The sequence below is a fragment of the Ctenopharyngodon idella genome, chromosome 19 (assembly GCF_019924925.1).
Source record: "Ctenopharyngodon idella isolate HZGC_01 chromosome 19, HZGC01, whole genome shotgun sequence".
Taxonomy (NCBI): Eukaryota; Metazoa; Chordata; class Actinopteri; order Cypriniformes; family Xenocyprididae; genus Ctenopharyngodon; species Ctenopharyngodon idella.
Window position 1 is genome coordinate 31547948 of NC_067238.1, and position 18801 is coordinate 31566748.

General features: G+C 35.8%; 1 protein-coding gene across 3 annotated transcripts in view; it reads left to right on the forward strand.

Moving 5' to 3' along the window:
• The window catches only part of cap2 (cyclase associated actin cytoskeleton regulatory protein 2), a 37694-nt gene that overhangs the window by 10629 nt on the left and 8264 nt on the right, over nucleotides 1–18801 (forward strand). For all 3 annotated transcript variants that reach the window (XM_051873383.1, XM_051873384.1, XM_051873385.1), the window contains 5 exons: nucleotides 471–571; nucleotides 6302–6379; nucleotides 15518–15661; nucleotides 17249–17334; nucleotides 17480–17585. In XM_051873383.1, the coding sequence (XP_051729343.1) occupies nucleotides 471–571; nucleotides 6302–6379; nucleotides 15518–15661; nucleotides 17249–17334; nucleotides 17480–17585 (515 nt within the window). The remainder of the gene's footprint in view (nucleotides 1–470; nucleotides 572–6301; nucleotides 6380–15517; nucleotides 15662–17248; nucleotides 17335–17479; nucleotides 17586–18801) is intronic.

Sequence of the window (18801 nt, forward strand, 5' to 3'; positions counted from 1 at the left end):
AAGGCAACATTTCTAATTTTTGTTTAGTTTTTCAACAAAATTTTATTTTATTTTATTTTATTTTAATTTGCTTTATTGTATTTTATTTTAGCTTTATTTTATTTTATTTAACTTTATTTTTATTTTATTTTATTTTGCTTTATTTTACTTTATTTCATTTTATTTTGCTTTATTTAATTTATTTTGCATTATTTTATTTTATTCTTATTTGCTGCATTTTATTTAATTTTAGCTTTATTTTATTTTATTTTATTTTATTTTATTTAGCTTTATTTAGCTTTATTTAGCTTTATTTTATATTTTACATGAACCTTTAGAAATCATTCTAATATGATGATTTGTTGCTCAAGACCTTACTGTTTTTGATCTGACGTCTCCAACAATGAATGTGATTTCAAATCATCCTCAGTAATGTTGTTTGTTCTGTTACACTGATTTCTATTTTGTTGTTATCTCTCTTTGACTCTAAGGTGAATCCCAGAGCATGGAGGCGTTCGACCTTTTGCTGAGCGGTTCAGTGTCTGAATATGTGAAGACCAGCACATCTATTGGTGGAGAAGTGGCAAAGCATGTAAGTGTTAGTGGTTGTGGATATCAGTTTTGAACAGACAGGTAGGAATACTGAGCAGAGGTAGATAATGTAAGAGTGAAGTCATTCTGAAGAGCTCTTAGTTTATAGACCAAATGACTGCAGACACACACACACACACCCAACAGTCCAGCTGTTCGTGAAGTCACAGCTGTCGCTTTCCAGGTTCACATAACTCTGCTATATTTGACAATTGGCTTTGTGCTATTCTGTTTCCCGTTAAATCCATTTGCATCATAACAAATGGAAAGTGTTTTATTATAATCTGAAAGTAGGTGTTTGAAAAATGGAAAAAATGAAGGTTTGTTTAGACATTATTTACAGAGACAACTCGGCTTGTTTTTTGCTGCTGTTGGACTGGAAAATAACAGTGTTATTGTATTAAGAAAGGTTATATTAACTGCTGGATTGTTATAAAATTATATAAAATATTGCTAAAAAGTGTAAAAATAATAAGAAAACTCTTTTGAGGAGTTGCTAAGATTTTTCTGCTCACCAAGGCTGATCAAAAGTACAGTAAAATTGTGAAATATTATTACAATTTAAAATAATGGTTTTCTATTTTAATATACTTTAAAATATAATTTATTTCTGTGATCAAAGCTGAATTTTCAGCATCATTACTCCAGTCTTCAGTGTCACATGATCCTTCAGAAATCATTCTAATATGATGATCAGATTTTTTGCTCACATCTGACACAGATCAGAATTTGTTCCACACGTGTAAACACAAAAATCCGCATGAGATCCAATTTTTTTCACATCTGTTCTGAGCCACTTTCAAATGTGGTTTTAAATCAGATACATATCCGATATCTGGACATCTGACCTACGTCTAAACACATACAGTACTGGTCAAAAGTTTGGACACGTTACAATTTTTAATGTTTAAGTCTCTTATGCTCATAAAGCCTGCATTTATTTGATCAAAAATACAGAAAAAACTGTAAAATTGTGAAAAAATATTACAATTTAAAATAATGGTTTTCTATTTTAATATACTTTAAAATATAATTTATTTCTGTGATCAAACCTGAATTTTCAGCATCATTACTCCAGTCTTCAGTGTCACATGATCCTTCAGAAATCAATCTAATATGATGATTTATGATCAATGTTGGAAACAGTTGTGCTGCTTAATATATATATATATATATATATATATATATATATATATATATATATATATATTCAAAAGTTTGGGGTCAGTAATTTTTATTTTATTTTATTGTGCAAGGATGTGTTACATTGATAAAAAGTGATAGTAAAAACTTATATTGTTAGAAAAGATTTCTGTTTTCAATAAATGCTGTTCTTTTTTAACTTTTTATTCATCAGTAAATCCTGAAAATAAGTATCACAGGTTCCAAAATAATATTAAGCAGCACAACAGTTTCCAATATTGATAATAAATCATCATATTAGAATGATTTCTGAAGGATCATGTGACACTGAAGACTGGAGTAATGATGCTGAAAATTCAGGTTTGATCACAGAAATAAATTATATTTTAAAGTATATTAAAATAGAAAACCATTATTTTAAATTGCAATAATATTTTACAATACTACAGATTTTTCTGTATTTTTGATTAAATAAATTAAGCCTTGATGAGCATAAAAGTGTTCTTTCAAAAACATTACAAATGTAATGTTCCCAAATGTTTGACTGGCACTGTATATCCGATTCCCATTGGAATTTCAAGCCACCACAAGGCAAGAGCGACACGTTTGCCCACAAAGATAGCTTTGTTTACTGTTTTTAGTTGGTTCTTTTATATCTTTAATAAACCTTATTGCACTTGGATCCAGCTTTCCCTCGTTTCTGATCACACCAACACAAGGCCTGACCATGAAACACTGGAGTATCAAACACTAATTAACAGGGAAAAAACTACAACAATTGCAGGACAGGAAACAACATCTGCAATCAAAAACACAACACTGGGCTGTATCCACAATACTTATATAATTTTATAATAAGACATTAATTTAATTGAAATCGCTCCGTTAGATCCCTCACAATCAGTCATTTTTCAGCGAGCGCTTCTGTCCGGCCTGTTGTCACACAAGGTCGTTTGTGTGTTGACGGCCTGTAAGCAGCAGCTGAAATGTTAGGGTTTCTTTTTGACTGACAGACATTCGCTACTGATTGGTAGCTAAAGAGCTGCTTGAGAAACGAGGCGCTGGACAATGTTGTTAGTGTACACAGAGGCACAGTGGCTCTTTCTAGTGATGGAATGTAATATTATGAGAAGAGGGAGAGGGAACGGGTGAAAAAGAGCAGAAAGAAAGTGGGAGAGGGATGTATGTGTCCTCTTTGTTAACACTGGAATTCTCCTCAAGCTCAACTCCGAGAGGAAACATTTCCCTTTCAGTCTAATAAGAGATGAGAAATGGCTCTATGACCGTCTGTGTGTGTGTGTGTGTGTGTGTGTGTGTGTGTGTGTGTGTGTGTGTGTGTGTGTGTGTGAGTGAGAGTGTGTGTGTGTGTGTGTGTGTGTGTGTGTGAGTGAGAGAGTGTGTGTGTGTGTGTGTGTGTGTGTGTGGGTGAGAGAGAGTGTGTGTGTGTGTGTGTGTGTGTGTGTGTGTGTGTGTGTGTGTGTGTGTGTGAGTGAGAGAGAGTGTGTGTGTGTGTGTGTGTGTGTGTGTGTGTGTGGGATCTTTCGCTCAGTGAAAAAAAAAAAGAAACTGTCTGCATTAAACGTTTGTGGGAATTATTTTTGTTTCAAACTTTTTAATTGCCAACAACCCTAAGATATGATGATCCCTTAAAGACGCTCTTCCTAAACTATAATTCATGTTTCATCATTAGAGTTTTTTGAAAAATATTAAGTGTGGTATTAAAAAGACGAGTCATGTTTAAAATTAAATAATGGGCTTTTATTTGTGCTGTATTAAAAATATACTGGAAATGTTACATTTATAATGTTTATTTAAATAATACTATATATTATAATATTTAAATAATAATAATCTATATAATGCTATACAGTGTTATTTTAGTTTTATAAATATTTTAAATGAGCTTTTATGTTCATATTTTTATATTTTAGTAAAATTTTTAGTCTTATGTGCTTTTGTCATTTTATTAGTTTTTTTTTTTTTTTTTTATATATATTTAGGTTTAATTTAAGTTTTAGTTAATTTTAATTTTTATTTATTTCCAGTTTTAGTGCTTCAGCTTAAACTTAAATTCAGTTTATTTCCAAGACAACATTTCTATTTTTTTAGTTTTTCAACAAATCTTTATTTATTTTAATTTATTTTATTTTATTTTAGCTTTATTTTATTTTATTTTATTTTAGCTTTATCTTTATTTTATTTTATTTTGCTTTATTTTGCTTTATTTTATTTTATTTTATTTTAGTTTGCTTTATTTTATTTAATTTTAGCTTTATTTTTATTTAATTTTATTTTATTTTGCTTTATTTTATTTTAATTTGCGTTATTTTATTTTATTTTAATTTGCTTTATTTTATTTTATTTGTTTAATGATAATAACTAATACTAAGTATTATAATACTTAATAATATGAAATATTAGTTTTCTCCACCCAGTATTAGCAAATTTTCAGTTCAATTTAAATGTATCTGCATAGAGATTTTAACAGAAATATTAGGTTATAACCTGGACACAAAATGTGATAACTGTAGTAAACTATGATTGCACAGTTATTGTGTTCCAATTCAATTATAATTCTCATCAGATGTTTTAGAAGAGCTCTAAAAAGAGTCCGTTTCTCCTCTGCCGCACACGGCTGATCTGAACCGCAGCCTGATCGGCTTGATTTAACCCGGAGTCATGCAGAGGTGACCTTCTGACCCAGAAAGTGTGGGAATTACAGATGATAATTCCTGTGAAGTGCCTTTACCTCGAAAGGCAGCGTTCACCAATCTAAGTTTCTCATCAGTGCTGAAAGAGACGGGTTTATCTCCTATAGTCAGCTCCTTTTAAGGTAAAACAGACCTCTACAGTTCTCCATGTTCTGCGAGAGGAAGTCTTTTCCTAAATGTGGGATTTGTGTGTATGTATGTGGTTCAGTTCTGTCCCATTAGGCTTCACCTCATTTAGGTTCTTCTTCAGCTTCGGGCACCTTATGTCCCTGCGGTTGATTTTTATATAACTTTTTACTATATGAAGGTCACATTAAAACTGTCTTCATACTTTACTTTGCTGCTTCTCAAATACCCTTTATGGATTTTGTGTTCCTAGGGCTTCCAAACCACCAAACTGAGGTCAGACCCTCAGACTTTTCTGACTCGGTATGCTGTATCTTTTCTAACTGATCCAATGTACGATTTTCGTTAAATGGACGTTCAAAACTACGAAAAGTCCCATAGACTTTCATTGAGGGGGTCAAGATTTTTGTAAATCATGCTAGAAACATGTTAATTCATGCTAACAATATGTTAAAACATGTTAGCAAACATGCTAATTAATGTTAGCAATGTGTTAAAACATGATAGCAACATGCTAATTAATGCTAATATGTTAAATCATGTTAGCAAAAAAAGTTAAATAATGCGAACATGTTAAATCATGCTAGTGACATGCTAATTCATGTTAAATTATGCTAGCAACACAATAAATCATGCTAGCAACACGTTAAATCATGTTAGCAACATGTTAATTCATGTTAGAAGTGTGTTAAAATATGCTAGCAACACCAAATCATGCTAGCAACATGCAAATTAATACTAGCAATATGTTAAAATATGTTAACAGCATGTTAAAATATGCTAGTAACACCTCAAATCGTGTTAGCAACATGCTAATTCATGTTAACAACATGTTAAAACATGTTTGCAACATGCTAATTAATGCTATAAGCATGTTAAAACATGTTAACAACATGTTAACTCATGTTAACAACATGTTAAATCATGCTAGCAATGTGTTAAAACATGATAGCAAAATGCTAAGACATGATAGCAACATGTTAATTCATGCTAACAACATGTTAATTCATGCTAGTGAAATGCTAGAAACATGTTAATTCATGTTAACAAATGCTAAAACATGCCAGGGACATGTTATATCATACAAGTAAAATGTTAATTCATGCAAACAATGTGTTAAAACATAGCAACATGCTAATTAATTCTAATAATATGTTAAATCATGTTAGCAAAAAAATGTTAAATAATGCGAACAGGTTAAATCATGCTAGTGACATGCTAATTCATGGTAAAACATGTTAACAACATGTTAATTCATGTTAAAAATGTACTAAAACATGCTAACAACATGTTAAATCAAACTAGTAAAATGCTAATTAATGCGAACAATGTGCTAAAACATGTTAGCAACATGTTAAATCATGTTAGCAACATGCTAATTAATGCTAGCAACGTGTTAAAACATGATAGCAACATGCTAATTAATGCTAATGACATGTTAAATTGTGTTAACAACATGCTACATAATGCGAACATGTTAAGTCATGCTAGTGACATGCTAATTCATGTTAAAACATGTTAACAACATGCTAATTAATGCTAGCAACGTGCTAAAACATGTTAATTCATGCTAGCAATGTCTTGCTCTTTCCGTTTCACTAAATTTAAAGCTTATGAAACTTTCAAACTTTCATATGGCTTTATCAAGCCAACATCAAAGTTTGTCCCAACGAACTTTACTCATCTAGTTTTGATTGTGTGCTTTTCTAATCAAGCTGTGTAATTATTTGCTTGCTCTTTTTATCCAACAGGCAGAAATGGTGAACAATGCCCTGCAGATCCAGCGTGCTTTCCTCAAAATGGCGATGACACACCAAGAGCCATCAAAGGTAAAACCAAACCAAAGTCTGTGTGTAATTGCATTTACATTTAAACTGGATGTAAACGTATGTGACATTTCACAGTTTAATGGTCTTGAAGTAATCCCTCGCCGTGAAGAAGCCCTGTTAGCATATCTCACACTTAGAGTTTGTCATATTTTAAGCACTATAATACCAATGTTTAGCTTGACTAAAAGTGCCTGCTAGGAGAGTCTCTTCATATTACTCTGTCTGTGTAGTGTCAACAGATGTCTACCTGCAATTGAGGTCATATTATGCCCTGTTACAAAGTCTTTTCATGCTTGAATGTTCAAAAAAAAAAACATTATTCTCCTCATATTCTCCATTGTTGCAGCTCCTCTCTTCCCAGTCTGTCAGTAACGCTCTGTTTAGTTCCTGTCTCTATGAAGCCCCTCCTTCTGAAAAGCACAGTGTGCTCTGATTGGTCTGCTGGAGCAGTGTATTGTGATTGGTGTTTGGGAAATGTCCCGCCCCTTACCATAACTGCCAGTTTCAACACACTACTACCTAACTCAACCAGGCCCCGCCCCTTTATTCTGCGCATGAATTATTTAAATGAGGAATTTTTTGACGTGTTCGTTCCCGGAAGAAAACTCAAGACTACAATGGAGGTGTTTCAGGGAGTCTGTGTGGGCGGAGTCTCTCTGCAAGCGCACTGCACTCGCAACCAAATCATTCCGAAATCACAGCCAATCAGAAGAGCGTGTGGGCGGAGTCTCTCTGATGAACGCTTGTTCTTGTTTCCTTTCATTTATTTTCAAAATCTGAGGTAAATGATCCTGTCGCTTTCAGTACAGCTATAAAGGTCATGCAAAATGATATTAAAACTCACATAAGATGCTATAAACACTAAATAAAGCATATAATCAGTACCTGAGACTATCATTTGCATACTTTGTTTGTATGTTGTATCTCATCAAAAACACTTATTAACATGGAAACATCTTTTTATCACACTAAGCAATCGTGTGCTTCAGAAGACTTGACAAATAATGGATAAATTGTGTTGACTACTTAAAATAACAGCATGAGGCTGAGTGAATAATGACAATTTTCATTCTCGGGTGAACCGTCCCTTTAAGGATGATATAAATTCAGTGCTTTTCGACTTAAAAGCTCTGTTCTGCTGTGATGCCGGCCTCTTACTCTCCTCCATGCTATTCTGAGCGATGTGGTGGTCAGCCATGCGACATTGGTTTCTGTTCACATAGGGATTACCTCTCCCGTTTTAAAAAATGCCAATGCGACACATTCCCAGTGCATTCACACAGTGGCCGGGGGGAAGTGCAGGGGGCCGGCGTGATGTCATGCCATTAGACTTTGGTTCACGTTGCCCAAACAGGAAGAAGATCTCAGGCCTCAGGCTATTGGACGAGAGTGTGATGGAGAATCAGACACTGGCTAATAAACACACAAGTGATGGGGAAAGAGTCTTTATTGTGATTTTCACCACATATTTACTATTTACTTCAGCTGAGGCTCTCTGTATGCGACTCACTAATGGCCTTAAAGGGATAGTTCACCCAAAAATGAAACTTCTGTCATCATTTACTCACCGTCAAGTTGTCCCAAACTTGTATAAAGTTTGTGCAGCAGACATGAATGATCTCTAATATCATGTGACTTTTTGAGGAGAGGTTTACTATTACTTTTCAGTCAGACTTAGACTTCACCTAACGGTCACTAAAAGTGGCACTAAAAATCTAACCAATATTTAATGATATGACATGCAGTTCCCAAGGAAATTTTCAGGCTGTTAGATTGTAGTAATGATTTTCCTTGACAGTCAGCTGAGGGATTTACTTCCTGTATTAAGTTGCATGGTGAGGATTTTTTAAGTTCTGGTTGTAATAATGTTTTTTTGCATTCCCTTCTCTAAACAAAAAAGAGGCTTGTTAAATTTTAAACGAAACACTATGTTTAAAAACCTCGCCTCAGAAGTTTTGCATTACTAATAAAATTTCATGTACAATTTTCCATCAAATTTTTGTGTATTTTATTTTGGGAATGTCCACTCTTCTGGGTTGCGAGTGCAGTGCGCTTGCAGAGAGGCTCCGCCCACACGCTCTTCTGATTGGCTGAGTGCAGTGCGCTTGCAGAGAGACTCCGCCCACACACTCTTCTTATTGGCTGAGTGCAGTGCGCTTGCAGAGAGACTCCGCCCACACGCTCTTCTGATTGGCTGAGTGCAGTGCGCTTGCAGAAAGACTCCGCCCACACACTCTTCTTATTGGCTGAGTGCAGTGCGCTTGCAGAGAGACTCCACCCATACGCTCTTCTGATTGGCTGAGTGCAGTGCACTTATAGAGAGACTCCGCCCACACGCTCTTCTGATTGTCTGTGATTTTGGATTGATTTGGTTGCGAGTGCAGTGTGCCTGCAGAGAGACTCCGTCCACACACTCTTCTGATTCGCTGAGTGCAGTGCGCTTGCAGAGAACCTCCGCCCACACACTCTTCTTATTGGCTGAGTGCAGTGTGCTTATAGAGAGACTCCGCCCACATGCTCTTCTGATTGGCTGTGATTTTGGATTGATTTGGTTGCGAGTGCAGTGCGCTTTCAGAGAGACTCCGCCCACAAGCTCTTCTGATTGGCTGAGTGTAGTGCGCTTAAAGAGAGACTCCGTCCACACACTCTTCTGATTGGCTGAGTGCGGTCCGCTTGCAGAGAGACTCCACCCATACGCTCTTCTGATTGGCTGAGTGCAGTGCGCTTGCAGAGAGGCTCCGCCCACACGCTCTTCTGATTGGCTGAGTGCAGTGCGCTTGAAGAGAGACTCCGCCCACACACTCTTCTTATTGGCTGAGTGCAGTGCGCTTGCAGAGAGACTCCACCCACACACTCTTCTGATTGGCTGAGTGCGATGCGCTTGCAGAGAGACTCCACCCACACGCTCTTCTGATTGGCTGTGATTTTGGATTGATTTGGTTGCGAGTGCAGTGCACTTGCAGAGAGACTCCGCCCACACGCTCTTCTGATTGGCTGAGTGCAGTGCGCTTGAAGAGAGACTCCGCCCACACGCTCTTCTGATTGGCTGAGTGCGGTGCACTTGCAGAGAGACTCCACCCACATGCTCTTCTGATTGGCTGAGTGCAGTGCGCTTGCAGAGAGACTCCGCCCACATGCTCTTCTGATTGGCTGAGTGCAGTGCGCTTGCAGAGAGACTCCGCCCACACACTCTTCTTATTGGCTAAGTGCAGTGCGCTTGCAGAGAGACTCCGCCCACACACTCTTCTGATTGGCTGAGTGCAGTGTGCTTATAGAGAGACTCCGCCCACACACTCTTCTTATTGGCTGAGTGCAGTGCGTTTGCAGAAAGACTCCACCCACACGCTCTTCTTATTGGCTGAGTGCAGTGTGCTTATAGAGAGACTCCGCCCACACGCTCTTCTGATTGGCTGAGTGCAGTGCGCTTGAAGAGAGACTCCGCCCACACACTCTTCTTATTGGCTGAGTGCAGTGCGCTTGCAGAGAGACTCCGCCCACACACTCTTCTGATTGGCTGAGTGCAGTGCGTTTGCAGAAAGACTCCTCCCACACGCTCTTCTTATTGGCTGAGTGCAGTGTGCTTATAGAGAGACTCCGCCCACACGCTCTTCTGATTGTCTGTGATTTTTGGATTGATTTGGTTGCGAGGGCAGTGCTCTTGCAGAGAGACTCCGCCCACACGCTCTTCTGATTGGCTGTGATTTTGGATTGATTTGGTTGCGAGGGCAGTGCTCTTGCAGAGAGACTCCGCCCACAAGCTCTTCTAAATGGTAAGAACTTGATTTCAGGCAACTATGCGGTTGTTTAAGAGATGCAATGTTTTTCTTGTTCTTTCTATAGACATGTTTGGTATTATGTACTCTTGTTTGTATAATATGCTTATAACAACCTAGCAGCAACAATCTAATACATAAATAAACACAGATAAAGCAACTGCAGTGGACGGTGGTAAGATGGGAATTCCTCCAAATGGATTCCCACAAATCTGAATGGAAAAACACTCAACCTGAATATGCTAAGAAAAGACCTGTGTAGTACTCTAGTATGCACGCACACCAGCTCAGCAATAATTCTGAAATACTTTTTCTTGGTTGATGCATATATAAATATACCCTACAAACGTTCTCTCATTCACACACACTATGTTTAGCCATTGTTCCTCTCCATCAGTAGTGTGAAGTGCATGAAGCTCCCAGGAGGGATGCTGGACAGTTGCCCTAAACCTCTGGCTTTTCTCTCCCTCTGTATATGTGTGTGCAGGACTGAGCTTGCATTCTGTGGCTTTTTATGGGCATGTTCTATATTTGAGCCGGTGTGTGTCTGTGGCCTGGGTCACGTGACGGCCTGTCACTGGATGTGGAGTGTTTGTGTGGCCTGTAGACCACAGCTGTTTCTCTCTAATTCCTCTTGTAATTGAGTTGTGCACCATCAAAACGCACCGTTCTGTGACTTCATGACCACGATGTTCGTTCTCAGCATAATACTGAGGTCTTTTTCGTCTGTTCAGAGGATATTTATCTATATCTTAATTGTTGATCACTTTGAACCTATTATGTAAATTATACCTTCCAGAGTAGTAATGTGTCTATTTATTTATAAAAGAGATTTATTTATTTATTTATTTACTTTTAAATTACTATTTCATTAAATTACACATTTTATTTTATAAAATTAAAATGATTTTATTTGAAATAAATTACAGTTTTATAATATGTTATTTGAATACATTTGAATGTATTTAAAAAAAAATAATTTAAAATTTATTTTAGGCCTTTTTTTGTCTGTTCAGAGGATATTTATCCTGGTTATTTTGAACCTTTTAAGTAAATTATACCTAACAGAATTCATACAACTAATATGTGTCCAATTGTATATAAATAAAAATAATATATTTATTTACTTTAAATTAGAATTATTCTATTTTATTAAATTATACTTATTTTATTAAATTAAAATACTTTTATTTTATTAAATTACATTTATTTTATTTAAATTAAATTACAGTTTAATATTATGTTATTTAAATAAATTACAATTTGTACTTTTTTTTTTTTTTTTTTTGTATGTTCAGATGATATTTATCCATATTTTATTTTGTGGTCATTTTGAACCTTTTACATATATAATACCTTCCAGAGTTTATACAACAAATATGTATCCATTTATACATAAATAACATATAGTTTTATTTATTTCTTTTTAAATTACAATTATTCTATTTTATTAAATTACATAATTTTATTTTATAAAAGTTAAATTATTTTAAATAAATAAATTTACGTTTTGTAATATGTTATTTGAATAAAGTAAAATTTATTTTTTTAAAATAATTTAAAATTTATTTTAGGTCTTTTTTGTCTGTTCAGAATATTTATCTTGGTCATTTTGAACCTTTTACATAAATTATACCTAACATAATTCATAAAACTAATATGTGTTCAAATATATATAAATAAAAATGTATTTACTTTTAAATTAGAAGTATTCTATTTTATTAAATTACATGTTTTATTTTATTAAATTACAATTATTTTATTTAAATTAAATTATAGATTAATATTATGTTATTTAAATAAATTACAATTTATTTTAAAAATAATTTAAACATTTTTTTGAGGATATTTATCCATATTTTAATTTGTGGTCAACTAATATGTGTCCAATTATACATAAATAAAATATAGTTTTATTTATTTATTTACAATTATTTAATTTTATTAAAATAAAATAATTTAATTTAAATCAAATGACAAATAATAAAATTTTATATAATTGTATTTAACATTTTATAACATGTCATTTAAATAAATAAAATAATAAAAACAAAATTAGGTCTTTTTTTTTGTCTGTTCAGAGGATATTTGTCCATATCTTTATTCTTGGACATTTTAAAACTTTTAAATAAATTATACCTTCCAGAGTTCATACAATGTGTCACACAGTATCTAGAGATTAACTATTTAATAAATTTATATAAAATGACAATTATTTATTTAAATTAAATTACAATTTTATATTGTGTAAAGGTAATAGTGATAATAAAAATAATTAAAATATTTGGGCAAAAATAGGATAGGTTAAGTGCACACTTCAAATGTGAAGCAATCCTATGCAATCTCACTTTCTCGCGGTGCGATTCATAATCTGCAGAGAAAGCTCTTAGCTCTGGTCTGGCTCCATTCATAGCTCAGAGATAGGCAGGCTATTTCTGTCCCTCTCTTTGGCTGAGCATGATGGGAAGGGAAGTTCAGAACGATTCTGCAAAGGTACTTGCTCTCCGGTCAGTGTCTTAACAAGGGTCGTAATGTCAGAGTACAGATGAAAGAGGCGCCTTTGTTCACAGAAATGAAAATCATGCGCATGTTGTTATGGGAGGAATTTATGTAAATAGGGTTTGTCTCTCTCTTTCGCTCCCCCTCGCTCTTTATCACTTTCTGTCACACAAACTCTCGCTACGGCAGCCAAACAACCTCCACAGTTCAACACCACAGACCAATGATGAGTCACAAAACAGTAAATATAGATGAATAAATACACAATGTGCCAGCATACACTGTCTAAATACACACCGTCTGACTTGTTTACTTATCTCTCACTTATTTGACGAGGTTGAAGTCAGTTCAACAGTGATTTCGTGCACATGAACGAGTCTGACTAAAAACAAGAAGTGGTATTTTTAGTCCGTCGTCTTCATTCTCCCACCGAGTTCTTATGAAACGCACTGAAATGGTGGACATGGCAACTGCTGGAACACAAGCATAAATACAAAAACGTCCATTTAACAAAGGAAACAGTGTGTTCCCTCTCCTCCGTGCTCAGAGGTAAACTGTAAACATCAGTACAGGACCGGGCCTTACAAGGCGAGGGGATCTCCCATCATCACGGGCTGGAATGCCGAATGGGAGGGAGGTGAAGCTCGCTGGACGTTTCATTGGAAAAAACGGTCCCACTATTAAAAGTCCGCTCGGGTGCCTCTGGCTCGGTGTTCTTCTCTCAAGGCCCAGTGAAATCAAAATTGGAGTTGTGTCGCTTTTACTATCAGTGCTGATTTAAAATCAAACACATTTAAAATCCACAATGTTTACACTTTATTTTAAGGTGACAGTGTAATCATACAAATAAGTACTGAGAAATATTAATTGAACGCAACCAAAGAGATCATGTGACAGCGAATAGACTACATGAATTTTGTCTTAAGTCGACCTATTATGCTCCTTTCACAAGATGTAATATAAGACTGTAATGTGTCTGTGAAGTTTCGGCTCAAAATACCCCACAGATCATTTATTATAGCTTGTCAAATTTGCCCCTATTTGGGTGTGAGCAAAAACACGCCGTTTTTGTGTGTGTCCCTTTAAATGCAAATGAGCTGCTGCTCCCGGCCCCCTTTCCAGAAGAGGGACGGAGCTTAAACAGCTCACACTTCGGTCGCTCAACAACAATAAAGCTGGAGAATCTCACGCAGCCGGTGTTCAGCCTTACATTGTTCAAACCGGAGTCGACGCTGATGGAGAAACTCGGGAAGAAGTTACAACTTTTAGACGTTTCTGAATGGTTAGTGGATAAATTTATGTAGTTGCTGTGGAGTTGATTCAACTCATCGACTAGCATGTGCCGTCATGTTAATCTTGTGTGCAAATCCAGTGCTTCTCTAAGCAGCCCAACATGGCCTCGCCCCCTTTGTTGTGTGTCCTCGGAGGCGGGGTTTATGTAAATTTTAGGGTTTGTGATGTCACTAACCCGGGAAGAAGCTCGTTGTAGTCCCTACCAGCCGTTTGTTGTAGTCCTTTGCATTGAACTTTGAGCGTTGTAACTTTGCAGATGTTGTTTATGCTCAAACAGCAACATTACACACTAACTAAAGTTAAAAAAGTGAAATCATAATCAACCACCCCTTTAAGCCCAAAGTATACTTCATTCGCTAGCGTACGCGTACAGTCGAACGCGTAGCCTTTCAAAGTATACTCCATTTAGTAGTGTGCACGAGCGAAGTTTCATCTTTGTTTAGTGTCTGCGCTATTTTTCTCCTGAAGTTCTGACCGATAAAAATGTCTCTGTACTCTTTTAAACTAAAGTTGCGTCTATCTCATAACCACCTCACACAAGCGCTTGTCATTGTTTATTATAATATAATGCATTGTGCATTTTTTGAACAGACTTACTGCTTGATGCAGTGTTATTTTAGTATCACTAGCTATGTTTTTATTCAAAGTTGCGAATTTAACTTATGCGCAAAATTGGAATATCGCATAAAACATTTGCGAATAAAGCAGTGTTCATTCTGATGACAGACTTTGACTCAGGCATTTCAGAACCACCAAACCAACATTTGAGATGCTGTGATGAGTTTTCTGTTGCACATCGAGGGATTTATTTGGTAAATGTGTTTCCATCGTAATGTCACGATCATGTTGTTCTTGTTTATTACGATTCTCCCACAATTCTGAATAGGCATCTAAACAAAATAACATGTAATTTACTAGAGATTCTGGCAAAATATTTCTGAATGAATCGGGTTGAATGAATGATTCAATGACTCACTCATAAAGATTTCACTTGTTTCATTACTGGATGAATCAGCATTTTTGAATCACTTGTATGAATGATTCAATGACAAATTAATTTTTTAACAGTCTCTTGTCGCCACCTACTGGTGTAACGATGTAATTGATACAATCGTTATTTGAAGCATCAAGTTGCTTTCAAAAGGTGATTTACTCTATTTTGATCTCTACTGTAGACATCAGTGTTTATATCCGAACTATAAACTTTTATCCCAGTACTTCTGTGATAATTTGAACATTTGTAACACAGAAATAATGATACTGTGTGGTTTGAAAAGACTGTTTGTGAAGCTGTTTCATAACGGCTCTCTCTGGATCAGAACACAGATCTGAATGTTTGCTGTGATCGTACTTGTCAATGGTTTATTAGACACAGGCAAATTGTTATAATTTTGGAATAAGATCGTTTGTGCAGCTCTAGTTTTTAATATATATTTTTTATTTCTGTTAACTTTTATTTCAGTGTTTTTATGGTTTTAGTTTCAGTTTTAGAAAATTATAACCCTGGTTTGATGTTCCACAAATGAATCTTAACTTTTAATTGATGAACTTTTCCGCTGTTATTCCCCATCAGACAGAGCTGGCCGACCTCCTCAGACCCCTCTCCGAACAGATCCATGAGGTCCAGAGCTTCCGGGAGAAGAACCGCGGCAGCAGCCTGTTCAACCACCTGTCTGCCGTGAGCGAGAGCATCCCGGCTCTGGGCTGGGTGGCTGTGGTGAGCACTTCTCCCTGTGGACAGTCACTAATAAGCGGCATACTAACATACAGGGATCTAGACTAACATTTGAGAGCAGTGGCACCAGCACCTGATTTGGTAGCACCGGGGTGGCAGGGGAGATTAACCCTTACGCTGTGTCGAAGACTCTATAACACCTTTGAAGTTCCCGGTCAAAAATGACCATCCTTTTAAAAATCACTTAGAAATCTCTCATTATGCTATATTATTACCGAATATGGGATTCAATCTTTTTGTCAACTTGTTTTCTTTCAATTAGGACAGGTTTTGTGTTTCTTTTTGGAACTGATTGATAGTAGACCTCACTGATCTGGAGCTCAGTTTTTGAGTGAAAAAGCATTATTTGTGGGTAATTTTGACAATTTTGAAAATAAGGTCAGGGAAAAACCTGTAGATGGAAAATCTCCATATAAGTGCCTTTTGTGCATTTGCAAGTGTTTTTTTCTGCTTGTTATTTTGCAGTTTTTGTTAGCAAAGGTTTTGTTTTTGACGCTTTAATTCCAGTATCTAAATATTCATAAGAGTTAAGCTCATTGTCATTTGAAAGTGTGTAGGCCTACTTGCATTATTATGCTGTTATATTATGATTATATATTCAGTGGCATAAAATGGTCTTAAAATGACAATAATATCGCATATCGCAATTATTTCTGGGGCAATATATCGCACAACAAAAAGTAGTTATCGTGACAGGCCTAAATTAACCATTGGTCTTCCATAGTATCATGCATTTAAAGATCATAACTGTGGATTCTGTGGTATTTGTTATGAAAAACAGTTGCGTAAACATACAAATGCACAAAAACTGCTATTGCTTAATAACAAAAAATACTGTAATTATATTACTTTACTCCTTTAATACATTTAATACGTGTCAACATTAATATTATAATAAAATTCTATATGAATATCGCACATTTCTGCCACAATACCATGTTTCGCAGTTAGTGTTACTACAGTAAATCCGTGGTTAATGTTGGTGATTTGTGGATTGAAAAGCCTTCAATCTGGATCGTTGTGGCTCAATGTTTCTCCTGTTTTCAAGAATGTCAGCGCCGTTTTATCTGGCTTTAAACTAGTTTAAATAACCATTTAGTTGCAGTGCAAACATATTTAGGTTATATAACTGATCCGGAAAATACCTGGTTTGACTTTTGAGTCTTTGCACATTCAGACTCAGGCATGGTTTGGTGCTAGTGATAAAAGCCCAGCAAATAAACTTCAAACAACATCACATCAGGCATATTTTCTTTGATTGTGACCATCGCTGAGAGGACCACCAAACTGATACTTGAATTTGTATTTGTTTTCTATCATGTAAACTCTTCTGATGTCTTCATGCCGTGGATGGCTGTATCTAATCTCTGCGATGTGAATTTGGACTGAGACAGATCTGGACTCTATCATTTTCTGCTTTAAATTACTGCAACTGTTTACAGCAAAGGTTCAGAGCCGCAGTATTAGTGCTTTACTCTTTTTTTCTGTGCTTATTATTTAGTTTTTATGAGTACACAAGCTCTTTTGACCATCTTTTGACCCTTTGTTTTCTTGCTCTCTGTCATGCAGTGTCAGAAACCAGGGCCGTACGTGAAGGAGATGAACGACGCCGCAATGTTCTACACCAACAGAGTCCTGAAAGATTACAAAGACACGTTAGTGGATTGTTTTTGTGTTTATTTAGATCAGTTTGATATGTTAATGAGAAATGACCCTTACAAGGTGGTTCTTCAAGGTGTTTTTTTATTTGTTCACTTAAAAAATGCAATTGAAAGTTCCTTGTGTTTCCGCTGACCGCAGCGACGGCCGTCATGTGGAGTGGGTGCGTTCCTATCTGAGCATCTGGACTGAGCTTCAGAGCTACATCAAGGATCATCACACCACTGGCCTCGTCTGGAGCAAGACCGTGAGTGAGACGGTCACTTGGAAAATGACTTCAACTTGTTTGTGTTCTGGAAGTGTAATCGTGCAATTAGCACAAGTGTTGTTAATCAAAAGTATCAAAACTCTACATTAACAAAAGGAAGTCTGTCCTTTTCAAGGAGGTGAATGTTTTCCATGCTAGATATTGTGTTTCTGTTTCAAATTTGGAAAAATTGAAACTACAATACAGAAAAGCATATTTTCCATTATTAGTCATGCACAGGCTGGTTGAATGCAGATTAATTTCAGATGATTAATGTATATCTAGATAACCAGTATAGTTAGAGTTATGCATGCCAGCCTTGGAAATTCATCTCTTCCAGACAGGGATGCACAATATTGGTACCATAGTTGAAGAATTTTAAATTTATGGGTATTTGTTGATTTAATTGTGCATGCTAATTTCCTCTGTTTTACATTTAGGCCATGTCCACACTAATACATTTTCATTTGAAAACGCATCTTTTTCTCTCCGTTTTGGTCTTCTGTCCACACTGAGGGTACGTTTACACGACAACGATGTACTAAAAATGGAAAAAAATTTCTTTGTGCAAATGACAACATTTTCAAAACTATCCCTGTTCACATGTATCCGCACAAACGACTAAAAACGCTGTACTACGCATGCCAGACAAGTAGCTGGCGATGTCACTTTGTAAAGACGCACAAAACGCATATGCCTATCCACATTATTTTCACAGTTTACTGCACTTTGATATTCTTCTCATTATTTCCCTGTAGCGGCTAATAAATCGGAAGTCTCGCACATTCACAGAAAACACCTTATTTCCATGTTGAAAAAGACTAAACACGTAATACGCATGTGCATGCCGTCACCGTTTTCACAGATTACACAGAAAAAACGTCCACTTTGAAACCCGCTTTAAAAAGTTTGCGTTTTCAGGCCACCAAAACGCTGTTGTCGTGTAAATGAACGGCCAAAATGCATTAAAATTTTTCTGTTTTTAGTTGAAAACAGTGTTGTGTAAACAGCCCGAGATGCCATTTTTGTCAAGGAAAACTGAGCTTTCTGAAAACGCCCTCCAAAGTGGATAAATTTGAAAACAGCATTTTCGCGTTGTAGTGTGGATGCTGAAAACGGAGGGGAAACACTTTACAATAAGGTTCATTAGTTAACTACATTAGCTAACATGAACCAATAATGAACTGCACTTATACAGCATTTATTAATCTTTGTT